The 27,482-nt window shown below is 44.7% G+C and overlaps 1 protein-coding gene across 1 annotated transcript in view; it reads left to right on the top strand.

Annotated features, from left to right (window-relative positions):
• Positions 1-27,482, top strand: part of LOC100286605 (cytosolic carboxypeptidase 6) — a 471,389-nt gene that overhangs the window by 430,523 nt on the left and 13,384 nt on the right. The window contains exons 9-11 of the mRNA XM_014169493.3: positions 4,860-4,971; positions 12,179-12,331; positions 13,551-13,713. Of these exons, the coding sequence (XP_014024968.1) occupies positions 4,860-4,971; positions 12,179-12,331; positions 13,551-13,713 (428 nt within the window). The remainder of the gene's footprint in view (positions 1-4,859; positions 4,972-12,178; positions 12,332-13,550; positions 13,714-27,482) is intronic.

The raw sequence follows: 27,482 nt of genomic DNA on the forward strand, positions 1-27,482 counted from the left end.
GTGAAAAGAAGGTGTTTAGATCAAACAGCGTGCAATGACTTCTCTCCCCATAGGAATACATTGACTATTCTCCTAAATTCAACCTGAAGCCTATGTGGGTTATGAATGCCTTATGAACCTGTCTTCTATAACAATCAATCAGGTTACTGTGAGGTCTACCTGTGTCGATTCTAAGTTTCCTGTGCCAACCGGAAGTTGTTAAAAACACCTTAAAGCTGTTGTAATATAACCAACCTGCAGAATGTGAAAATCACGCAACTCAACCCTGTGTCATTCAGTCAATTCTTAAGGTAAAGACTTAATATTCAGGATTCTGTTTATGCCTATCCCAAAGACAACGTGTGTCGATTATAAGCTTCCTGTGCCAACCGGAAGTTGTTAAAAACACCCTAAAGCTGTTGTAATGTAACCAACCTGCAGATTGTGAAAATCACGCAACTCAACCCTGTGTCATTCAGTCAATTCTTAAGGTAAAGACTTAGGAATTCAGGATTCTGTTTATGCCTACCCCAAAGACAACGTGTGTCGATTCTAAGCTTCCTGTGCCAACCGGAAGTGCCTTAAATAGGGGTCACAGTAGCTGTTTTGAAGGGTTAGAAAAGTCACATCTTTCCAAAACTTCATATGTGTGACTAGGTAACCCTCATGAACTGTAAATCAGTCATTCAATCAGTCAGATTTGAGAAAAAAAAATTAACACACACACACAGCTAGGCCATAGTGACACAGTGTGGGGCTTAAAGGCTTATAGCGCCTGCAATAGTTACTTTCGTTTGAACGATTCAAGAACCGTCAGACCTAGAGCTCTGAAACTTTAGAAACCTGTTCTAGAGCTCAAGTCGATAGTGCATGGTGAGTTATGTGGCTCTAGAAGGTTCTCAGACCGAGAAACAGCCTCGAGCATTTGCAATATGTTCAATTCATTTTGAATATCACGAACATGGCGACATGTAGAAATGTCCCAGAGTCGCAAGACTAGGTGCATTGAAACCGCCTCGGCCCATAGAGACGGACCCCAAAGTTTCTGTCCGATAGCTCATTCAGGGACCCCGTAGTAACGCCCTGAAAAAGTGGATTTTCAGCACCAATTAAGGCCATTGCTCGAGCACTGAATGACCTATCAAGCCGAAACTTGGGATTCGGGGTCGCCTCACATAGGCCTACACATAATGTCAGAGCTGGACCCGCAGCTAGAACGTAACTACGTGTTTTATGTTTTTTTATGGTTAAAACTGAAGGCGCTGTGAATTATGGGCCTGCTCTGACATATGTGATAGTTGGCTTCTATACGAGTTGGAAAAAGTGGATTTGGTGTCAGATGGTATCAGTTTGGGGTCAGAATGACATCTAATTGACTGATGGACGCTGACTTGCTGGGTGACGAGCGATGGAGAGGAACCACAGTCACTGCACGGCCAGTCAATTATGCATTTCTGTAACGCACATTTGCAATATGATTCAACAGCAAAAAATATCACCAAAGTTGACATGATGAAATCAACACAACGAGCGATGGAGAGGAACCACAGTCACTGCACGGCCATCCCGAGATCATCAGGCCAGTCAATTATGCATTCTGAGCATGTCAAATTCGTTAAAAATGTTAAAAACAACAGAGTCCCACTTCTCCCTCATCATACATGACAAATAGACCATCTACGTTGATTCATGGCTTAACATAGGGCTATATATAATTTGGCCAGTATAAATGCCATTTGGACCATGGTTCACTGACTTTTGGGTTTGGAAACCGACTTCCTATGTTCGTACATGGCAAACGGACAAACATCCTGATTTGGCACATTCAATACTTTCATACATGTATAATTGACCAAAAAAGAATTGGACATTTCATTTGCACATTTCTAATGGCATTTGGCAAAACATTTTTTTTTAAATGTCACTTTTGACTTCCTATGAAATCATATTCCAAATGCACAAAACATATGCCTTATGCACAAGCAAAAGCAACCCCAAAAATTATGTCAATAAAATACGTCAAAAGTATGGTCATACAGCTCTTATACATGTGTAATTGACACAAAAATCGAAGAAAAAAAAATCGAAAAACGGTCCAGAAACCACTTTTTTAAGGGGGTGATAAGTTTTCAAAAAAAATATCTTTTTTTCAAAATTTGACTCTTGGGTCTTGACTTGTGTTACATTTGCAATAAGAAAATTCACTGCGGAGAGCGCTCGCCATCTATTGGATATTTGCTGTGATTTGGCACATTCAATACTTTCATAATTGACAAAAAAAAGAATTGGACATTTCATTTGCACATTTCTAATGGCATTTGGCAAAAAAATTTTTTTTTAAATGTCACTTTTGACTTCCTATGAAATCATATTCCAAATGCACAAAACATATGCCTTATGCACAAGGAAAAGCAACCCAAAAAATAATGTCAATAAAATATGTCAAAAGTATGTTCATACAGCACTTATACATGTGTAATTGACATAAAAATCGAAAAACGGTCCAGAAATCACTTTTTTAAGGGGGTGATAATTATTTATTTTTTTATTCCTTTTATCAAAATTTGACCCTTGGGTGTTGACTTGTGTATCATTTGCTATATGAAAATCCACGGTGGAGCGTGCTCACCATCTAATGGATTTTCGGGGTGTTACAATTGGCAATCCCCATAAGAAAATTGCAATATGATTTGGATGGAGATGGACCGCTTTGGGTGGTATTTACATTAGAGTGTATGATTCGTGCTCTGCCAATATGTTCCCATGTTATTTTGTCCAATTCAGGGGGGTGTTCCCTTACTTTCATTATTAGTTTTTTTTATGGATGAATACAATTGCTCACTGTTCGTTGTTTGCATTTCCTGCCTAAGTTATCCCACTTTGTCAATTAAATAATCATTAAAATAATTGGCAATATCAAATGGTTTTGTGATGAGTAAGCCATCTGATTCGATAAAAGATGGAGATGAATTTGTCTTTCTACCCATAATTTCATTTAAAGTCATCAAAAAGTTATTTCATTGATCTTGGCTTGATCTTGGCATCAAGCTGACCCTGGGAGAACTGCAAACTGTTCTTCAGGTCCTGGACCTGGTTAGGTCATCCATTATTTTATTAGTAGAATCCACCAGTATTTGTACAAAACACTTGCAGCAATTTTTTTGTTGTTGTAACAACTGCTTGTAGGTCTAGTTGAAAATATCCTTTGCGTGTGACAGAGAGACACCACTGTCCTCAACAGTACTCTCGCCGGCTTTGGTCTTTGTCACGGTAGCTAGCAACTTAGGTTACGCTGTTACTCCTCGCAGTTCCAGACAGGGCAGGTCACAGGGAAAATTGAAAACAACAAACAGCAGGGATCTATACAGCCACAAACCTGGGAAAATCCGCGGTCCCAGGCACAATGGCTAACCGCGTCGTGGGCTGTGTTCAAGAAAACCCCGCTAGCTTGATATGCAGCTAGCTAGCAGCTAAGCTAGCTGCGACGCCAAATAGCTCCTCAGACCCATCCTTGGTCGACAGGATCACTGGAAAGAGACAAGCAGTCCCAGCAACTGATTCCAACTGCGTCGCTGGATCCAAACTAAGAAGCTAGCTAGCTACCAAGAACTTTCCAACACACTTTCAAACAACAAACTTTTCAAACCAAGCTCTTCCTTGTTCCACGTTCAACAGGAGTTGAGGTCAGGGACCTGCAGGCCAGTCAATTTCTTATTTTTTTAACCTTTATTTAACTAGGCAAGTCAGTTAAGAACAAATTATTATTTACGATGACATCCTACCCCGGCCAAACCCGAATGATGCTGGGCCAATTGTGCTCCGCCCTATGGGACTCCCAATCACGGCCAGATGTGATACAGCCTGGAATCGAACCAGGGACTGTAGTGACGCCTCTTGAACTGAGATGCAGGGCCTTAGACCACTGCCCCACTCTGAAGCCCTAATGTAAGTTCTTCCACACCGATCTTGACAAACCATTTCTGTATGGACCTCGCTTTGTGTATGGGGGCATTGTCATGCTGAAACAGGAAAGGGCCTTCCCCAAACTATTGCCACGAAGTTAGAAGCACAGAATCGTCTAGAATGTAATTGTATGCTATATCGTTACGATTTCCTTTCACTGAAACTAAGGGGCCCAGCCCGAACCATGAATATCAGCCCCAGACGATTATTCCTCCTCCACCAAACTTTACAGTTGGCACTATGCATTGGTACAGGTAGCGTTTTCATGGCATCCGCCAAACCCAAATTAGTCCGTCTGGATTGCCAGATGGTGAAGCGCGATTCATCACTCCAGAGAACGCGTTTCAACTGTTCCAGAGTCCAATGGCGGCGAGCTTTACATCGCTCCAGCTGACACTTGGCATTGTGCATGGTGATCTTAGGCTTGTGTGCTGTTGCTCGGCCATGGAAGCCCATTTCACGAAGCTCCCAACAAACAGTTATTGTGCTGACGTTGCTTCCAGCTCTAGCAGGGCAGAAATATTACAAACTGACTTGTTGGAAAGGTGGCATCCTATGACGGTGCCATGTTGAAAGTCACGGAGCACTTCAGTACGGGCAATTCTACTGCCAATGTTTGTCTATGGAGATTGCATGGCTATGTGATGGATTTTATATACCTGTCAGCAACGGGTGTGGCTGAAATAGGCAAATCCACTAATTTGAAGGGATGTCTACATACTTTTGGCCATGTAGTGTATGTGCAGATTGATTCTTGTAGAACAATCAGGTAGTTAAAGCTAATTGACTGTTTAGTGAAAATCTGAAAGAAAATATTGATTGCTGATTGAATGAATTATACATAAACACATACAGCCACAACATTAGTGTTGTAGGTATCTGAAATATTCAACTCATATGTGTATGGTCATTTCCAGGTGCTCTCTTATGGGTTTTGACCTGAACCGTCACTGGCAGGAGCCGTCCCCCTGGGTCCACCCCACCCTCCACGCCGTCAAACAGCTCATTGTCCAGCTCAGCCAAGACACAGTGAGTCCCAATCTCCAACCTGCTTCTAACATCTGTATTACAAACTTTATACAGTAGTATGGGCTGTGCATTCTTCACCCTGAAGCACACAACATACAACCTTTTCAGAGTCAAGAATGGGCTGAAATTCCACATAGATCCTAGCTCTACACTGGGTGGACAAATCATTAAGAACACCCACTCTTTCCATGACATAGATTGACCAGGTGAATCCAGGTGAAAGCTATGATCCCTTATTGATGTCACTTGTTAAATCCACTTCAATCAGTGTAGATGAAGGGGAGGAGACGGTTAAAGAAGGATTTTTAAGCCTTGAGACAATTGAGACATGGATTGTGTATGTGTGCCATTGAGGGTGAATGGGACAAAAGATTTAAGTATCTTTGAATGAGGTATGGTAGTAGGTGCCAGGCATACCGGTTTGTGTCAAGAACTGCAACGATGCTGGGTTATTCACTCTTAACAGTTACCCATGTGTATAAAGAACGGTGCACCACCCAAAGGACATCCAGCCAACTTGACACGACTGTGGGAAACATTGGAGTCAACATGGGCCAGCCTCCCTGTAGAGCGCTTTGACACCTTGTAGAGTCCATGCCCTGACGAATTGAGGCTGTTCTGAGGGCAAAAAAGGGGGTGCAACTCAATATTATGAAGGTTCTTAATGTTTTATACACTCAGTATATAAAACACCTGAGTTGAGGTTTGAACTCTGTTCTGAACTCTATTTCCAGTTTAGTGCTTAGTTCACTCCTGTGGAACTAAAGAAAGGTGCTTTGGGATTGATACTCAGCAGCTCTCTGTAACGTGTACGGTAGGTCTCTGGGACATTAGATAGTACTGAGGTGCCGGTGTCTGTTGTGTACTCCATATTCAGCTTGCACTTTCTTTCTTAGAGGACCGTTCCTTGTGTTTTTTTTTTCCTTCATGTTAATTATAAGTGGAAACGCAGGTTGTTAGATTACTGAAGGTCAGAGTCTGTCCTGGGAATCATCTGCCCTTTCTTACACTTTCTAATCCTGATAAGACCAGGGCGTTCTGCTGAGCAAAGGGGCGCGCCCCTCAGTTTAACCTTTTCCCCTAGCACTGACACTCTGATCGATGGGCTCCTTCATGGCAGAGTGATCCACTCATGTCCCTCACACTTCTGCAAACTACATACACACACTCACATCCAAACCCACACCACACACAAGTACATACTGTAGGTACTCTCTCGCTCTCTTTCTCTCTGACTCTCTGACTCTTTCTCTGACACAAACACACAACACCATTTGCATTCACTCTCATACTCACACACATACACTACCGGTCAAAAGTTTTAGAACACCTACTCGTTCAAGGGTTTTTCTTTATTTGTACTATTTTCTACATTGTAGAATAATAGTGAAGACATCAGAACTATGAAATAAGACATATGGAATCATGCAGTAAGCAAAAAAGTGCGGTCGCAAAAACCATCAAGCGCTATGATGAAACTGGCTCTCATGAGGACCGCCACAGGAAAGGAAGAACCAGAGTTACCTCTGCTGCAGAGGATAGGTTCATTAGAGTTACCAGCCTCAGAAATAAATAAATGCTTCACAAAGTTCAAGTAACAGAGACATCTCAACATCAACTGTTCAGAGGAGACTGGTGAATCAGGCCTTCATGGTTGAATTGCTACAAAGAAACCACTACTAAAGGACACCAATAAGAAGAAGAGACTTGCTTGGGCCAAGAAACACGAGCAATGGACATTAGACCAGTGGAAATCTGTCCTTTGGTCTGGAGTTCAAATGGGAGATTTTTGGTTCCAACCGCAGTGTCTTTGTGAGACACGGTGTGGGTGAACGGATGATCTCCGCATGTGTATTTCCCACCGTAAAGCATGGAGGAGGAATTATGGTGTGGGGGGTGCTTTGCTGGTGACACTGTCTGGGATTTATTTAGAATTCAAGCCACACTTAACCAACATGGCTACAACAGCATTCTGCAGTGATACGCCATCCCATCTGGTTTGGGCTAAGTGGGACTATCATTTGTTTTTCAACAGGACAATGACCCAACACACCTCCAGGCTGTCTATGGGCTATTTTACCAAAAAGGAGAATGATGGAGGCCTGCATCAGATGACCTGGCCTCAACAATCCCCCAACCTCAAACTAATTGAGATGGTTTGGGATGAGTCGGACCGCAGAGTGAAGGAAAAGCAGCCAACAAGTGCTTACCATATGTGGGAGCACCTTCAAGACTGTTGGAAAAGCATTCCAGGTGAAGCTGGTTGAGAGAATGCCAAGAGTGCGCAAAGCTGTCATCAAGGCAAAAGGGGGCTATTTGAGAATCTCAAATATAACAAATATTTTGATTTGTTTAACACTTTTTGGGTTACTACATGAGTCCATATGTGTTATTTCATAGTTTTGATGACTTCACTATTATTCTACAATGTAGAAAATAGTAAAAATAAAGAAAAACCCTTGAATGAGTAGGTGTTCTAAAACTTTTAACCGGTAGTGTCTCACTCCAATGCACTCTAACTCCAATAGAGAACATGCACATGTAGCTCAGTGCAGAGCCACGGGCTGCGAGAGAGAGCCTCTGCCTGCCTGCTACCCACATGTGTAATTATGATTCCACTGGCAGATCCAGTGGCTGGAAGGAGAACTCTCATTAAGTTCTCCACCCCTTCACCACCTCACAGTGTCTTAACCCCCCAGCACCCTCAGCACTACATCCATCCATACAGTACAATCCCAACTAGGGCCGTGTGCCCACATCACATCAGCCCCACTCTCTCCTAACCCATCCCCTGCCCTGGCTGTGGCCGACTGGCCCTGTCAGAGGAGAGGCCTGGGCCGCCTCTCTCCAGCTAATCACATCAGACACAGCACTCAGATTTGGGGCTCCCACATGCCAGTCCCAGTGCCAGTTCTATGGCCAGGGGCCTGGCCCTCCATCCACTGCTGTCTCACACTGTGCATATCCACTAATGAGGCTACAAGGCCACGGTCTGAGGACAACAGGAGGAGATCAGTGCCGGGCTAACATGCTACTCTTTATTTGTCCGCTTCCCTCTAGCTGGCACATGGTAGCAGACGCAGAGGATTCCAAGCTGTCACTGGCCATTTGACTCTTGAAGAATGTCAAACCGAAGCCATTTCTCTAGCTTTAGGAAAGGGCTCAGTGACAGTCAGACTGCAACAGCATTTATTTAATCCCTTTTAGTAATATAGAAGTCTTGTTTTTTATTTTGGAAAATGTATAATTGTATCTCTGTTTCATTAGAGAAAGATCCCTCCTTTTTTGATCATCTCTAAAAAGCCATTTATCTAAGCTTGATTGACAAAGATTTATTTTCATTAAATACAGATTTGAATTGCTTCTTAGCAAAGCTGTCACCTTACATCCTTATTAGCTCTGAAACCATCTGAATGTAAGGACATATGAACAGTTGTATAAAATCCTGTAATTTCACATCCACAGCTGAGCATTGGTCAAAAGCAAAAATTTCATACAGTCAGTGAAGCAAGAAAATATATCTGTGAAGAGTGAAGAAACAAATGGACCCATCTCCTAACTAATGCAATGCTTTCCCAGCCCATTTATCAAAGGAGAATAATCATTATTTTTGATTGGCTGATTACTCAGAACATTCATCATAGTGAATGTATCCCCACCAATCTGATAGCGCCATTTTGGATAATTTGTTAAGGATGACAAAAGGGCCCGTATTGCTATGGTTCATTTCTGACCTTTTTAATATTACAAAATTAATTGTATGTCTGAAACAAATGTATTTGGTCCTGTCATGCCTGCTAGATGAAAATTGCACATTGAAACCCCCCCCCCCCCCCTCCTCCTGGCAGTACTTTCTTTTCCTTTTTCCTGTGGGGAGTCTGTCTACTGTGTTCAGGGCGCTTGGGGACAATGCTATTTTCGTCTGTCTGTTGAGATGTCCTCTGGTGTCATCGGCCCATTTCTTATCCATTTCAGAGATTTACGGCCAATTTGTCGCCATCATTACTCCCCCTTTTCAATTCCTCAACCGCCTATTCCAGTTTGAAGCAGAACTGTCTGGCTCTCACAGGCAAAGAACAAGAAAATGGCACCGCAGAGGAAGCCATTTGGGGTGTCTCTCTAGTTTCGTGCTGTTTGTACTAAAGATGCTTTGGTGACACAATGGGGGCATAGATCCACCAAACAGACACAGAGTGTGTGAGAGGTTGGGAGGTGGATAGATGGAGTAACAGACTTTCCTGGCACACAGGGCTTCCAGACATATGCAGCTGCTTACGAAGCATTAACAGCCCTGTTGCAGAGTGCTGTCTGAGTGCCCGTTCAGCTTGATTACAAGTCACCTCTGTGTTAAAAAGGAACAAATACGTCCATCAATCAGTCTGTGGCAGAGAGAGAATGAGGGGCTTACAGGATTGAGCGCTGCCACGTCTGTTCTCTCTCTGTATCCCACTGGGACCCACCCACCGCACCGAATGCACTGTATCACTCATAACTCTGCTCCCCAGTCATACAGGGATACTTCTAGGTGTTATTCTAAATGTATAAACAATCTACGTGCCCTGGATGTTGGAATACCAGCTATATGTTAATAATGTTAGCAGAGAGGAAACGTGTGATGCAGTAAGTTCCACTGAACCTAGCTAGGGTTTCTTCTAGAGGTATTGCTGATGCTAAGGGCTTTGTGAGAGAATCTGCCTTTAGTCTGTAATCCTGCTTAAATCAGCCCCCCAAAATTTTGTGTTAAGATAAGCCAAACCGTTTATGGCCCAGACTAATTAATATGCAGCAGATAAGTACTTGTCTGACAAAATTAATTTGACCTTCCGCATTAAACTAAACTGGAGCAACCCCAAGTTGAGTCCAAGTCCTTCTATTGAGTTGTAGGGAGCTGCTACCTAACAAGCCGGTCTCTCTCTCTCTCTCTCTCTCTCCCTCTCTCACTCTCTCTCTCTGAGACATATAATTTGTAAAGCCTCTACACTCAGATTGTCTTTTGACTTTCCTTCTCTACATTTCTTAATTGCCTCTAATTGCTTGATTACAATTTCAAATGAACAATTCTCTAGGTCAAAGTGGGTTGGTAATTAAACAATCAATCACTGCTCCAGCCTCACAGTCCTGTCTGCCTGTGATTGACAGCACATTAGGAGAATGTTATGCTAACTCGCAGTTGACATTGTGGGCTGGATTGAACTTCACTGAATCATTGTACTTCCATTGTCCTTGAGATATTAAGGGGAATCACCACTTAGGATCGAGTGACTCTTTGTTTGGAGACTGGGAGATGCTGTTGGTGATTCACTTTGTCTTCCCAGCTTGAATCTTTTGTATAATTCTGGAGTAAACAATTGGAGCGTGGCCATTTAAGCGACCCAATGCTGTGCGAACATTTCACTTTGAATCATAATATATATTGTTAACAGAGCAAAGCAGTCGAGCCAAGCTATACTTATCGTTGCAGAAGCTTGGTGCCAGAGGAAATGATGCCATTTCATACAGTACTCCATCATTTGAGCTGTACTTTAACAAGGGGAAGGGTCATTTTACGTGTGTGTAAAAAATCCCACTGGGTAGTTCCGAAGTCCCAACACCCTCCACACCCTCCTCCCTTTACCTGGGTGAGCGTTGCCGATTAGAGGGCTTTCTGCCTCTAGCAGACACTGGGAAGTGGGAACTCCTTCAACTGCCTGATGGAGCTGCCTTAATGGCGGCTGTGTTTTGCTTTCTTTTTCCCTTTTTTGTTGTTTCCCGCTCTTCCTCTCGGGCTCAATCGATCTGCCTGCCAGAGCCTGCTGCCGGCCCACTCCCAGCCACAATATTTCACAGCCAGCCATCAGAGCAGCTGACAGCACCGCGCTTGCCAGGAAATTGCTTTGGCTGTGAGCAGAATTTCAAGCATCGCGTCGCCCTCTCCCCCCTCCTTTTCCTCTTCTCCCTCTCCTTCTCCATCCCTCCCTACCGCCTGATGACCCCCGGGAACTGAGATACGCTCTGGAATGTGTAATGAGAGGAGAAGGAGAGAGAGAGAGGGAAGAAAGAATGAAAGAAAGAGAAATATGGAGTGAAAGGAGGCTGTGCTGGGCTGTGCTGGGGAATGAGGGGTCAGGGGGAGTGAGAGTGAGAGAGGGCTCATTACACCTGCTTCACCGTGTCCACGGCTAGAGAGAGAGAGAGAGCTTTATACACTGGCCACAGTAGCATGGGATTGGCCTGGAATTTCATTCTACAATTCTCTAACATGAAACTGAACTTTTATTCCCCACTGTGTCACCTCTGCTGTGCAGCCTTGTCAACTGAGGAGATTTTCACAAGACTGTCCCTAGAAGAATCTCTATCGCCATATTGCACTGCTTTTATCTCTGTCTTTTAAAGCCAAACTTCTGAAATAAAGGCAGAATTAATTATGAGAGGTGTGTACTGACGCAGATGTGATCTGAGATGCGCTGTAGCGGTATGTGTGTGTGTGTGTCCTTGAGTGTGTGGCAGCTGGCTCTCATAGTGTATTCCTCTCAGCTCCTCAGCCTGCTGTGTTGGAAGGAGTGCAGCTACAGTACCTGGTAGTGTGAGTAAAACCTGATTGTGTGTGGGTTGGACTGTTGTATTGTTGTGCAGCTGTATCTGGAGGGGTCACCCCCAGCCAGTCTCCATATCTCCTCTGTGTGGGGCCACCAAGACTGTCTCCTGAGCACTCCTCTCTTTAGCTTTATCCCTGGGCTCTACTGGGGATAAAAATAGGACTTGTATCCTATCATTCTTACCCCCCCCCCCTCACCTCTCTCTCTCCCTCTCACTCTCTCTCTCTCTGTCGCTGTGGGAGGTGTGTCATCTCCTCTGTGCTTTCTCCTCTGCTGCTCTGCCACCTCTGAGAGTCGTCTTTCAGATGGCACTCCCATGCCGCCGCTTCCCGCTGCCCACCCCAGGAAGCTGCCCTCCACAGCCAACCAAAGCATTTGTGTGACACAGCTTGGTTGTTGTTGTTCCCACTTGTTTTGTGCTCGGGTTGAATCCACGCTGTGGGCATATGAAAACAGTGTAGGCAAGGAGTCTCAGTCAAATCAAGAACTTTACATTTTGATGGAAATGGCAATGGCTATGAAATGTGTAAATGGTGTATATTCAGGAGGTTTACACTCTACTTGTGACACCACTGCTTCCTCTATATTTCTCTTTGTTTGTCTGTCTGTGTATTTGTTTGTGGCGTACACAGAAGGTGGGTCTGGAGTTCTACATTGATGTGCACGCCCACTCCACCATGATGAATGGCTTCATGTACGGGAACGTGTTTGAGGAGGAGGAGAGAGTCCAGAGACAGGCCGTGTTCCCTCGCCTGCTCTGCCAAAACGCCCCAGACTTCTCCTTCGTAAGTTCCTCACATCAATCATACCAGGGAAAACTTTACAACTACTGCAGGGCCCAGAGTTTTCCCTGGTCAGGCCATATCAATCCTAACCCTACTCATCTCACAGATGTTCCACAGGAATACAGCCCACATAATAGCAGGTGCTAGTTGTCTATGCTACAATAGTGACTGCATGAACCACAGGGTAAACTGAGATCTATCATACAGCTGGGTGTGGAAGCTTTATATTTGAAAAGTCTGTTTCCCTCCTCCTCCCAGGCACACTGACCTTCAGCGCTCAGCCAAAGTGCCATTTTGCAGCAGTGCCAGTTACATACAGTATAGCCAGAAGAATAACCTTTTCTGTGCAGCGACACGTTCACAGCTCTCATAGACTTTCTTTACCAGTACACAAGGAAAGTCTTTCAACAGCTAAAATCATTTTAGCCACCCACCATACATAAAGAGTATCACAGATTGTCCACTGGTTATTTATTACGCTGTCTCAATAAAGAGCTAATCTTTGTCTACAACAGTGTGTATGCCTGCATGTGTGCGTGTGTGTGTGTATACCGTTGGGGTGTGTATAGTAGCGGTGACAGCTGGCCAGAAGTCATGTCCCTTACTGTGCTCTTTTCTTACTGCCCATTCAGCACTGCCCAAAGCACATAGTCATAGAACTCAATAAGTTCTGCCAGGAGTAGAAGTCTGCATTTAAGTTACAGGGGTCATATTCCATTCATGTTGAGTGAACTAGAGGGCAATGGAAACTGCCTAAATTGACTGAATCATGTTAAATGCTGAAGCTGACTTACAATCCATGTTACTATGCATAACAACAAGACTGCAATGAGTTGTATAGGCATTGTTAGAATGAAGCATTGAAATTCACCAACACACTTCTACAGATGTACGATCTTAATTTGAGCCTATTTGCTACAGCAGGAAAATAATCCTGCAGCAACAGGAAATGTGAAATTATAATTAATGGGCATTTTTGTAGTGGTTGATACATTTTTCATAAGGGAAAAGTGTAAATTACAAACTTCAGAATACTTTTTAAACCTCAAATACACTGCATTGCCAGAAAGTTCTCCTGCAACAGGGTGATCAAATTAAGATCCCACATCCGTATGCAACATATACTTTGTCTTTTTTCCGACTAATTAAATCTCATTTGAATTATAATGTTGGTATAGTAGAATGCACTCTGTATTAACAGTGTGTTTCACCCCCACAGTCCAACACATCGTTTAACCGTGATGTTGTGAAAGCTGGCACCGGGAGGCGCTTCCTGGGCGGCCTGCTGGACGACATGTCCTACTGCTACACCCTGGAGGTGTCCTTCTACAGCTACATGGCAGCAGGGAGCACGGCGCCCGTTCCCTACACAGAGGACACCTGTATCCTTCTCTCTCATTGTCCTCATTAGGGCCCCAGGTGGCCTGGCCAGGCTCCCCATTCTTCTCAGCCTCCACTGCCTCTCCCGCTGGCTGTTGGGGGAGAGGAAAGGAGGCATCTGGAGGAGAGACAGAGATTGAGTACACAACATGTGTACCTCACTGATGTTTCCTCCATCTCTCCCTCCCTCCCCTAACTTCCCCAAACTTCTGAGCTTCACATCCCATAGAAATCATGCTGTATGGACGTCAGAGTTGATTGATAGTTCAATCAATACATCCTGTCCATCCATGTAGAAGAGAGGCAAGAGGAGCACAGGGAATTGTGGTGTTCTGGTGCTTGGGACTCGTTGGTTACAGGCTGCAGCACAGATAGATTGGTTTAAAGGGGTATTGAGTGTGGGGTTATGTCCCAGGAAGGTGTGTGGCAGAGTCCTGTGTAGATTGTTTGCTTGTTACCTCGTGTATTGAAATGCTTGTGTCATTGAGCCAGCAAACCAGTGTTCAAACACCAACAGTGTTTTCTGTATTTTTGGACAACAAAACGCGTCACAAACAGAATCCGATTTCTTCTTGAGAGCCCGGCCAGTGCCCAGAGATTGGGCACTGTGGGCCGATTACAGTTGTGTCCTCTTAAGGGAGCTACCCCAGACTACAAAAGGTCTGATTCTCCAAATCAATGCTGCTCCTGAGTAGACAAAAGCCAGCCCTGTACAGTTTTCTGGGCCAGTGATGTCTGTACACCAGGCAACAGAACAGGCATCTGTAGAACCCAGTAATGAGGGCTGAGGGTGATAATGTCAGGCTATTGTAGTGGCGCTCCATCCCCTAGCGTTTATCCACATGCTGCCTGCCCCTATAGTAACAACCTCTCATTTAGGGCCAGACGAGAAGCTATTGATTCCTTAATTATTCCAGTAGTCATTATTGGAGGCCTGGCTCGATTGGCAGGCAGCGCAGGGCTGAGGTGTGGATGAGTCAGGTCAGCCCCTATCGCACTGCCTTGCTCTCATGTTCCGATAGACACATAGTGACAGTGGGAAGGCGGCACCTGCCCCATTGATTGTGTGTACAAAAGAGGTAGAGAGGACGTGGGTTCTGCTTTCATTGTGACGAAGAATAGAATACAGCAGGCCTGTTAATCGCAGTGTTTTGTACACTCCAAAGGGATTCAGGGTTAAATTGACATTCTCTATTGACTCAAGTTTTCCTTCAGTTTACCTTGTATTACCATGACACAGCTCAGATCCATGGGATAGAGAAGAGGCAGAAAACCAGAGTGATGTGAAGCTTCAGCCTACACGCAGAAAGTGTACTGTGCAGTGTCCAGATTGCCTGAGATGAGAGGAGATATTATGTGTAGCCTAAGTGCCCTCTAGTGTCAGGAGGGTGAGGTGTCATTCTGTGGCTCCGCTCTGTGTAGCTATGGCCCTGCCTGGTATCACTCTGTCACACTGTAGACAACTCACTGCCAGCCACCCTTATTTATAGGGATTCCATTCACTTCTTTGTTGATGTGTTTGTTTATTATTTGATCTTGTGTATATCAAAGCCTGTGACTGATGCTGGAATTTCACACGCTTCGTAAACAACAGGCATAGACTAACAGTGAAATACTTCAACAATGCCACACACCCAACAATGCAGAAAGAAAAAAAGAGAAATCATTGAAAAATAATAACACGAGGAATAAACACAACGAATGACAATAACTTGGCTATATACATTGGGTACCAGTACAGAGTCAATGTGCAGGGGTACGAAGTAATTGAGCTAGGTATGTACATATAGGAAATGATAAAGTGACTAGGCAACAGGATAGATAATAAACAGTAGCAGCAGCGTATGTGATGAGTCAAAAGAGTTCATGCAAAAAGGGTCAATGCAGATAGTCCGGGTAGCTATTTGCATAACTATTTAACTAACTGTTTAGCAGTGTTATGGCTTGAGGGTAGAAGCTGTTCAGGGTCCTGTTGGTTCCAGACTTGTTGCATCAGTACCGCTTGCCGCGTGGTAGCAGAGAGAACAGTCTGTGACTTGGGTGACTGAAGTCTTTGATCATTTTTAGGGCCTTCCTCTGCCTGGTATAGAGTTCCTGGATGGCAGGGAGCTCGGCCCCAGTAATGCACTGGGCTGTACACACTACCCTTTATAGCACCTTGTGGTCGAATGCCAAGCAGTTGTCATACCAAGTGGTGATGCAGCCAGTCAAGATGCTCTCAATGGTGCAGCTGTAGAACTTTTTGAGGATCTGAGGGCCCATGCCAAATCTTTCAGCCTCCTGAGCAGCCTTCTTCACAACTGTGTTGGTGTGTGTGGACCATGATAATTCTTTAGTGATGTGGACACCGAGGAACTTGAAGCTCTCGACCCGCTCCACTACAGCCCTGTTGATGTGGATGGGGGCCCTCATTTTCCTGTAGTCCAGGATCAGCTCCTTTGTCTTGCTGATGTTGAGAGAGAGGTTGTTGTCCTGGCGCCACACTCATCATTATCGTTGATCAGGCAATCACCATCGTTGTCAGCAAACTTAATGATGGTGTTGGAGTCGTGTGCAGCCATGCAGTTGTGGGTAAACAGGGAGTACAGGAGGGGACTAAGCACTTACCCCTGAGAAGCCTCCATGTTAAAGATCAGTGTGGCAGATGTGTTGTTGCCTACCCTCACCACCTGGGGGCTCCTTGAAAGCGGCAGCTCTAGCCTTTAGCTCAGTGCGGATGTTGCCTGTAATACATGGCTTCTGGTTGAGGTATGTACGTGAGGTCACTGTGGGGACGGCATCATCGATTCACTTATTAATGAAGCCGGTGACTGATGAAGTATACTCCTCAATGTTCTCGGATGAATCCCGGACCATATTCCAGTCTGTGCTAGCGAAACAGTCCTGTAGCTTAGCATCCGCTTCATCGGACCAGTTCCGTATTGAGCGCTGGTATTTCCTGTTTGTTTTTACTTGTAAGCAGGAATCAGGAGGATGGAGTTATGGTCAGATTTGCCAAATGGAGGGTGAGGGAGAGCTTTGTATGTGTTTTGTTTTTTTTGCCTCTGGTTGCACAAGTGACATGCTGCTAATAATGAGGTAAGACGGATTTCTGTTTCCATGCCTCTGGATGTGCGCTTTCTTGTTTGCTTATGGCCCTATGCAGCTCGATCTTAGTGCCAGCATCGGTCTGTGGTGGTAAATAGACAGCTACGAAAAATGTGAAGGAAACTCACTTGGTAAATAGTATGTCTGCCGTTTATCATGAGGTATTATAACTCAAGCGAGCAAAACCTTGAGACTTCCTTAATATTAGAGATTGCGCACCAGCTGTAGTTAACAAAGAGGCACACACCTCCCCCTTATCCTTACCCAAAGCTGATGATGCATAGAAAAACTAGCTAGATGTACAGTATATTATCCATAGTCTTTGTTCAGCCACGACTCCGAGAAACATAGGATATTATAGTTCTTCAGCCCCCATTGACAGGATAGTCTCAAACGGAGCTCGTCTATGTTGTTCTCTATGTTCACCAATAGAACGAAGGGTAGAGGCGGTATATCATCCATTTAGTCTCGTCAGGAAGCTTGCTCGTTTGACTCTCTTGTGCCATCTCTTCCTCTTTCGAGGCCCGGGATTAGGGCCTGGTCTGGAATGAGCAGTACATCCACAGCGGCCTACTCATTGAAGTAGAAATCTTCATCCAAATCGAGTGATCTCTAGTGATCGCTGTTCTGATGTCCAGAAGCTGTTTTTGGTCATAGGAAATAATGGCGGAAATATTATGTAAAATCACACAGCATAAAAAAAACACAAAATATCAGAATTGGTCATATCGCAGCTATCCACTGTAGCACCATCTTCAAACTTCTCATTTCACTCAGTCCTTTTCCCCACCTAGTGTTTCACTGAACCGTCAAGTCCAAGGACTAGTTGACTGGCTCCCTATAATAAGAAACCCATCCATGTAGAATTACTCTGTAGCCAGGAGATTATTTTCCCTTAGTGTCAAAGATGGGATGGAAACCAAAAAAAAAAGCTATTTACTGTGTGTGGAAAGAGTCACAACTTTCGCTCTCCTTGAACATGTTCCTTTTTTTGTTTTCCCACATTAAACAGATCTGCTGTATAGAGAAGACAGTTGGAACAGAAGATGCTTCTGTAATATGTATGTACATAGCATAACCACGGTGATAGCCAGCATCACACTGCATAGATAGGTGGCCGCTATGCCAAATAACCAGGGCATAACAAGTCCCTTGATTATTTGTCACTGTGCATTGGGCTTAAAGAAAGAGAACAGAGCTGCGGCGGCCCGTCACACCCCTCCTTTATGCTTCGGGAGCAGCAGTCTTTGTTGGTCTCTCTGTGCTAAAGTCCGCTGGCTGAGAGCAAGATGGATTAAGTGAGGTATTCATCTAAATGGCAGAGCATTGTATAGTAATTCCATGGCGAGGCGAGCGTGGTGGGTGATGGGGAGGTGGAGGGGAGGACTGAGTCATGGTAGGGGAGGTGGGGTGCCCTGCTGAAGGTCAGACAGGAACAGGGCCTGGGGGCTGCGTGAGGCTGGGCCTGGGGATGGGGAGTGTTAGCGTTACGCAGGGAGAGGACAGCGGAGACTTCATGTAGAGCAAAAATTGGGGTCAGACAGGTTGAAGGAACCAGCCATGTCGCTTTTACGCGCCAGTGATCTGGTCTATGGAGCGTGCAAATCATCAACAAAGACCTTTAAGCTTTGCAACCCCCATCCCGCTCTAAAAAACAAATTCATGACAAATAAATAATTACCTGGACCCCAAATTAACCCAACCTTCTCCGATCTGCTGCTGAGACTATTGTAGCCACCAGAATTGAAATCTTAACCTTTCTAGTAGCATGGACCTTTATCACAGCATAAGAGGGCCTCAGAGAGGGAGCTTCTCACAGTGCTGGATGGGAAATTGTTCAATCTCACAGATTTGTCCTTCCTTTCCTTCCCCTGTGTATGGTAACCCAGGTCTTGAAGACTCATTATATTGGATGAGCAAGCTGTGAATGTTCCCCGCCAGAGCAGTTGAAATATTTCCTGTCGTTTAATTATTTAGCACCACCTGTAATCTCACACAAAATGGAGAGAAATTATGTTTCTTGCTGAGAATTCACTGTGGCATTTGCTTTGTTCTTATATTGGGAAGATTCCATAGAGGCTTCATAGGACTGGTGTCCCTCTAAGTCTAGAGTCTCTGTGTTGGTCTGTTATGGCTCTTCATGGATGGGTATGGGCAACATTGTGAGGAGATGAGCACTCATCCAGATGAAGGTACAGTACCAGTCTCTTGCTCAAAGTCTTTGTTGTGGAGCTGTTTTCTATAAATAAATGAAAAGGTTTTTTCTTAAAAAGTGATGTGGTACTTTAGGTATGTGTAATATCTCTGAAGCAGGACAGAGCAGGCACATTTGGTTTACCCTTGTGTCGAGGTTATTCTATTTTGTCCTTTAGGTTATTGTGTGGGTTTTCAGGTTATTCTATTTTCTCCATCAAAGATATTTTTTTCATGTTATGTTGTATACATCACTGTAATGTCAGAGCATCATTAACAGAGAGACCAGCAAGTGTGAAGGTTGAGAGAATCTGGGACCTTATTCAAAACCCAGCTTGACGCTTTGACTGAGAGAGCAAGTACTCTGTGACTTTCAAATCTTCCCACTTTTTGGTATTTTATAAAACTTTACGCAATGCCTTCCATTTATTCAAAGTAAGATGATGAGGGTTGATTGGACAATGAACTCCAGCACTAGCTGTGTCATGTGCCCAGACATGCCAGTGGTGAGAGGCAGCTACGCGTTGCCCTTTTTACTTTGACAAGTTAACAAGTCCAGCGTTGGACTTTAATCCACTGAAGAGAGACTGCTCCATGTTCCGGGTGTGTGCCATTTCCCCCTGTCCTTTAGGCTCCAGACGGCTCCTGAAATACCCATTATCCCTGGGTCTCACAGTAAAAGTCTCACTCAAGCACGGCCATGTTGTCAAACCCTTAGTTTGATATTTCTGCCTCACTTAAGTTGTGCTGGCTTCCGTACACATAAATTGATACAGCACTAGGAGCACAATGTGGAACCGGACAGCTCGGTGGTTTCTCCTGACTTCAACATCAATCACCAGCCCACTGGTTCCCTGCCTGAAGACCGCACGGCCTGACAGCTAACTGCAGTCTAGGAGATCATTCTGACAACAGTATGACATTGGTACGCACAAAGTATGGGAGCTAGACTCACATTTGAATACCAAACTTGCCAACTGAACATTTCAGTATTCACTGATTGTTAGGCATAACTGATGGACAGTGACAAGTATGCAAATGATGGATATCAGGTAAATATGCTCCCCCAGTTGCAAATGTTTTTCTATTGTTGCCTTCCTTTCTCTGTTTCCCCCCAAATCACACAGCTTACTTTTATCCTCAAACAAATGCAATTATTCATCAAAACCCTATTAGTTGTCTTACATGACAGTACACATGGAGACTTGAGACTTGTGACGCAGGTTCATTCAATTATATTTCCATCACCATCCCTAGTGGCTTTTAGACAGACAGATTAAATAGCGAGCTAGAGCTTTATGGCGTGAGATGGACATCATTGTGTACGTACTTACCAATCTAGCCACTGGCCAAATCTGCTGCCTGCCTACCCTCTGCTCCTCTTAAGCAGCGGACACTGGACAGACCCCAGACCTGCAGCACTCAGGGCTACTCCATATCACGGCTGTCATTCCCAGTTAGGAGTCTGCTGAAGATGGGCCCCTATCTGGGTGTGTGTGTGTGTGTGTGTGTGTGTGTGTGTGTGTGTGTGTGTGTGTGTGTGTGTGTGTGTGTGTGTGTGTGTGTGTGTGTGTGTGTGTGTGTGTGTGTGTGTGTGTGTGTGTGTGTGTGTGTGTGTGTGTGTGTGTGTGTGTGTGTGTGTGTGCATGCGTGTGCATGCGTGTGCATGACCCTGCACATGTGTGCGTGTCTTTGTTACTGCATGGATGCCTGTGCTTTGTGTCTGGATGTCTGTAAGGGTGAGCCATAAGTCTATAGGGGGAACAGGTGTTGCATGTGAAATGAATGAAGTTTTACACATTAGCTACAAAGTTTACTACCTGGTTGTGTCCTCTTGTTGGAGATGGATGTTTTGTTGCTTTTGTCCTATATGAAAATGACACAAGGTCTTTGAGCATAGTTGAGCTGCGGGGGGAAAAACATGCTCCCTTTGTCCACCGCTGTTTACTGTTTTAATTAGCATTGTTAATTGGCTCTTTGTGACACCCTGGTGACAGGCCTGTCACTTGGAGGTATTGATGGTGCTGATGTCCCTAATTTGTCTTCTTGTTAGGAATGGTCTGCTGTGGACGCTGATGTCTTGTTCCTTGTCATTGGGGAATCATTGTACGTCTGTCTGTTTCTTTAGACTGGGCGCATGACACTGAAAGCAGATAAACAGCCTGGTAAACAAATCATCTGTCGTAGCTAATGTGTAGTGTCCATTTCCCTGTTGTCTCGTCACCTCATCAGCCCCATGTTGGCTCGTCCTTGAGTCACAACATAGGCTTTTATCGATCCTACAAGGATGGATAGAAGAGATATTAAACCTCCTCACGATCCAATGAGAGAGAGAGAGGCTGCTTCCTTCCAACGCTGCAGCAGCATCCTCTCTGCCCCACTGTAGATCCAGCACAACTCTCCCCTTCTCACTGACCTGACATTCCAATGTACTAAAAGGTGAGTTCCCATAACCTTAACCAGCAAGCTACACACACACATAATTCCTCTCTGAGATCGACTGTAGTCTACTTCCCCTGTTCTGTTTTCCATCTGATAACGCGATGAAGCACTCACCCTAATTTACCACCCAATTTCTTGCCTTGTTTCCTAAGGACATCCTGTATTCTCTGGCCTGTCCTCTCTGTGAATTACAGTACAATGGACTGCTAATGACTTCAGAGCCAGCTGTCTAGTGTCCAGTCTTTTTTCCTTATGTCCTGCGTTTATCTCCAGGGAGGGAGATTTAGTATAGAAATTAGCCTAAGAGGAAGATATTGTCCATCTTGGCAGAGAAGGTCCTTCAGGGAAGACTTATTCTCTGCCTGACAGTGCCAGTGGACCTACTTATATTGGGCAGCCTTATTTCTATGGAGACAAGGAATTGGAAGAATCTTTGATAGTAAAAGAGAAATTCTGAATTGTGCCTTCATTCTGAAAGGGAAAATCTAGTCTATGTGTTCTAAGTGGAATGTGTCTTTTTGTGTCAGTGAAAGACTTACATATTGTCAACTGCATATATTTTTTTCTTTATGCACTGTTGCAAGAAGGGATGCCAAACTTCCACACCCCTTGATTATGCAGCACCTTTTCATCCTGCCTGGTGTGTAGAGTTAATATTTTGGAAATTTCCGCCCTCCTTCGTGAGCGGCCCTCAAGCTGTGCTTTGGCAGAGTCCCACTTCCTGCCGCTAGCAGCCCATCCCGACCGCTCTGGTTGCCTTTGACAACGGGCCAGCAGCCAATCAGGGTGCTGGGGTGTCCCGCATGTAGCTGTGATGCAGATGAAGTTCTCTCCTTCCGAAACGTCCGTCCATCACCAACTTCCTGTGATAGATGTGAGATGTGACATCACAAGCTGAGAGGCCATCTGCACTCCACGGGATCCTGGGCCATTTCTGTCGTTGCTCAGGGTATGCGTTTGCGCTGGCGCCGTTTCTGTTGACCAAGGGGTAACACAAAACTTTCCCGAGGTCAAAATGAAGATGTCAAGGATACATGACAGATGGTGGTCTCCCCGTGGCTGTTGTAGCATGACCTCTTAGGATAACCTCCTGGAGAGCAGGTTAAAATAGATCTGTATATACTGAACAAAAATATAAATGTAACATATGTTGTTGGTGTTGGTCCCATGTTTAATTAGCTGAAATAAAAGATCCCAAAAATGTTCCATACGCACAGAAAGCTTATTTCTCTCACATTTTGTGCACAAATGTGTTTACATCCGTGTTAGTGAGCATTTCTCCTTTGCCAAGATAATCTATCCACCTGACCAATGTGGCATATCAAGGAGCTGATTAAACAGCATGATCATTACACAGGTGCACCTTGTGCTGCAGACAATAAAGCGCTAAAATGTGCAGTTTTGTCACACAACACAATGCCACAGATGTCTGAGGGAGCGTGCAAGTTTTGAGGGAGCGTGCAAGTTTTGAGGGAGCGTGCAATTGGCATGCTGACTGCAGGAATGTACACCAGAGCTGTTGCCAGAGAATTTAATGTTCATTTCTCTACCCATAAGCCACCTCCAACGTCATATTAGTGAACTCGTGTGCTCGTCGTCCTCACCAGGGTCTTGACCTGACTACAGTTTGGCGTCGGAACTGACTTCAGTGGGCAAATGCTCACCTTCGATGGCCACTGCCACGCTGGAGAAGTGTTCTCTTCACGGATGAATCCCGGTTTCAACTGACAGACGGCGTTTATGGCGTCGTGTGGGCGTGCGGTTTGCTGATGTCAATGTTGTGAACAGAGTGCCCAATGGTAGCGGTTCTGGTATGGGCAGGCATAAGCTATGGACAAATGGTGGTCACACCAGATACTGACTGGTTTTCTGATCCACGCCCCTACTGTTACCAACAGATGCATATCTGTATTCCCATTCATGTGAAATCCATAGATTAGGGCCTAATTAATTTATTTCAATTGACTGATTTCCTTGTATGAACTGTAGCTCTCTTTAAAATTGTTGCATGTTGCGTTTATATTTTTGTTCAGTGTAGATTCTGTCATTCTCTGTGGATGACGAATAGGCCTATTTTGTACTGCTACATGTCTTCAAAAGAATCCTCAAAATTATAGTCCTCACTTCAGTGGAGGGCTAGAAGTAATATATGTTGCTCTTCTAACATATCTTCCAAACATATAGTGTTCTTCAGCTTGTCCCCATAGGGGAACCCTTTTTGGTGCTATTGTGTGCTTGTGTGCGTTCTCCTGGAACACTCTATAAATGGTTCTACCAATACCCCTTTTTTAATCTAAAGATTTGTACTGGGAACTCTTTTATCTTTGAAGGGGTTCTACCTAGAACCCTCTATGAACTATTCTACCAATAACCTTCTTATCTTATGTTATCTTCGGAAAGTATTCAGACCCCTTGACTTTTTTCATAGGTTACAGCCTTATTCTAAAATGGATTAAATAGTATTTTTCCCCTAATCAATCTACACACCATACCCAATAATGACAAGCAAAACAGGTTTTTCGAAATTTTAGCAAATTTATTCAAAATAAAAAAACTGAAATATTACATTTATATAAGTATTCAGACCCTTTACTCAGTACTTTCTTGAAGCACCTTTGGCAGTGATTATAACCCTGAGTCTTCTTGGGTATGACGCTACAAGCTTGGCACACCTGTATTTGGGGAGTTTCTATCATTCTTCTCAGCAGATCCTCTTAAGCTCTGTCAGGTTGGATGGGGAGAGTTGCTGCACAGCTATTTTCAGGTCTCTCCAAAGATGTACAAGTCTGGGTTCTGGCTGGGCCACTCAAGGACATTCAGAGACTTGTCCCGAAGCCACTCCTGCGTTGTCTTGGCTGTGTGCTTTGGGTCGTTGTCCTGTTGGAAGGTGAACCTTTGCCCCAGTCTGATATCCTGAGTGCTCTGGAGCAGGTTTTCATCAAGGATCTCTTTTTAATTTATTCCTTTCATCTTTGCCTTGATCTTGATTAGTCTCCCAGTCCCTGCCGCTGAAAAACATCCCCACAGCATGATGCTGCCACCACCATTCTTCACCGTAGGGATGGTGCCAGGATTCCTCCAGACGTGACGATTGGCATTCCATGACCAAAGAGTTCAATCTTGGTTTCATCAGACCAGAGCATCTTGTTTCTCATGGTCTTAGAGTCTTTAGGTGGCTTTTGGCAAACTCCAAGCTGGCTGTCATGTGCTTTTTACTGAGGAGTGGCTTCCGTCTGGTCACTCTACCATAAATGCCTGATTGGTGGAGTGCTGCAGAGATGGTTGTCCTTCTGGAAAGTTCTGCCATCTCAACAGAGGAACTCTGGAGCTCTGTCAAAGTGACCATCGGGTTCTTGTTCACCTCCCTAACCAAGGCCCTTTTCCCTCGATTGCTCAGTTTGGCCTGGGCGGCCATTTCTAGGAAGAGTCTTGGTGCTTTCAAACTTCTTCCATTTAAGAATGATGGAGGCCACTGTGTTTTTGGGGACCTTCAATGCTGCAGACATTTTTTGGTACCCTTCCCCAATCTGTGTCTCGACACAATTCTGTCTTGGAGCTCTACGGACAATTCCTTTAACCTCATGGCTTGGTTTTTGCTCTGACATGAACTGTCAACTGTGGGACCTTATATAGACAGGTGCGTGCCTTTCCAAATCATGTCCAATGAATTGAATTTACCTCAGGTGGATTCCAATCAAGTTGTAGAAAGATCTCAAGGATGATCAATGGAAACAGGATGCACCTGAGCTCAATTTTCGAGTGTCATAGCAAAGGGTCTGAATACTTATGTAAATAAGGTATTTCTTCTATTTATTTTTTATAAATTATCAAACATTTAAAAAAATCTGTTTTCACTTTGTCATTATGGGGTATTTTGTGTAGATTGCTGAGGATATTTTTTTATTTAATCAATTTTAGAATAAGGCTGTAATGTAACAAAATGCGGGGCCTTCCCTATGGCTCAGTTGGTAGAGCATGGTGTTTGCAACGCCAGCATGGTGTGTGCAACACCAGCATGGTGTGTGCAACGCCAGGGTTGTGGGTTCGATTCCCACGGGGGGCCAGTACAAAAAAAATGCATGAAATGTATGCATTCACTACTGTAAGTCGCTCTGGATAAGAGCGTCTGCTAAGTGACTAACATGTAAACAGTCAAAGGGTCTGAGTACTTTCCAAAGGCACTGTTAATCAAAAGGACTTCCTTTGAGGACCCTAACACAGTGGTCTGAAACTCCGCAGCTGTAACGTGCGTCGTATAGAGGGGACCAAGGCGCGGCGTGTTGAGTGCTCATGATTATCTTTAATGAAAACTAAACACTTTTACAAAGAAACAAAACGACAGCAAACAGTTCCGTCAGGCAACAGACTAGGCTACCCACAAAACAACAGGCTACCCACAAAACACAATAGAAAAAACCCCAACTTAAATATGATCTCCAATTAGAGACAACTGGTTCGCGTTGTCTCTAATTGGAGATCATATTTTAGTTGGGGTTTTTCATATTGTGTTTTGTGGGTAGTTGTTTTCCGTTTTGTTGTCTGAGGCTCCCCAGTCCGGAGCCTCCAGCGACGCTCCCCAGGAACCTGTAGAACCTGTAGAGATGATCCATGGCATGGAGCCTGCAGCAACGGTCCCCAGTCCGGAACCTATAATGACGCTTCCCAGTCCGGAGCCTCCGGCGACACTCCTCAGTCCAGAGCCTCCAGCGATGCCCCTCAGTCCAGAGCCTCCAGCGACGCTCCCCAGTACGCAGCCTCCAGCGACGCTCCCCAGTCCGGAGCCTCCAGCAACGCTCCCCAGTCCGGAGCCTCCAGCAACGCTCCCCAGTCCGGAGCCTCCAGGACGCTCCCCAGTCCGGAGCCTCCAGCGACGCTCCCCAGTCCAGAGCCTCCAGCGACGCTCCCCAGTTTGGGGCCTTCAGCGGCGGCCTTTAGCCTAGAGTCTTCAGCGGCGGTTGGCGGTCCAAAGCTTCCGGCGATGATCCATGGTCTGGTTCCTCCGGACACACAGAAGCGGGGGAATCAGCGGGCGGTGGGGGTGCTACGCCCCGAACCAGAGCCGCCGCCAAGTACAGATGCCCACCCGGACCCTCCCCTATAGGTTCAGGTTTGCGGCCGGGAATCCACACCTTTGGGGGGGGGGGGGGGGTACTGTCACGCTCTGACCTAAGAGAGCTGTTTTTTCTCTGTTTAGTTAGGTCAGGGTGTGATATGGGTGGGAATTCTATGTTTTTTGTTTCTATGTTTAGTTCTTGTTTTTCTATTTCTATGTTGGAGTTTTGGGATGATCTCCAATTAGAGGCAGCTGGTTTGCGTTGTCTCTAATTGGAGATCATATTTAAGTTGGGGTTTTTTCTATTGTGTTTTGTGGGTAGTTGTTTTCCGTTTTGTTGTCTGCTGCCTGACGGAACTGTTTGCTGTTGTTTTGTTTCTTTGTAAAAGTGTTTATTTTTCATTAAAATAATAATCATGAGCACTCAACACGCCGCGCCTTTGTCCCCTCTATACGACGCACGTTACAACAGCTTTCTGAAACTCCTAGTTTACAGACCACATCAGGCCTGCAAATCACATTATTCTGGCTTACAATGTCATTTTGGAATCCAGGCAAGTGGTGCAGTAAAACTGCTTACCGATTGGATTAGTTTAGAAAAATGTAATTGTATTTATCTTTGTGTTGCATAAGATGACTCAACCAATCAATGCACATGCAAAAACACAGATATTGACAACAATTCTGAAAATCAACCTGCAATTGAGCATGCTGGGAAATATGATGACAATGGGTGTGGTTTTGAGTGATACAATTACACAATGAGTGACACAATTACACTCAACTCTGGTTATTAGCACCAACACTGGGGTTATTTTACACCACTGAGTTACTGAGTGTTAATGTAACTCCTCAATCAACAGTAAAAATGTTACACTGAAAAACACTAGCTAACACTGGCCAATTAGCTGTGTGCCATACAATGGCAGGGTCAGGGTCACTCAGATGCCCTTCTATTCTCTTACTCTCTGGTCAATAAAATTACAGAAAATGTTC

The sequence above is a fragment of the Salmo salar genome, chromosome 23 (genome assembly GCF_965601325.2).
Source record: "Salmo salar chromosome 23, fSalSal1, whole genome shotgun sequence".
NCBI lineage: Eukaryota > Metazoa > Chordata > Actinopteri > Salmoniformes > Salmonidae > Salmo > Salmo salar.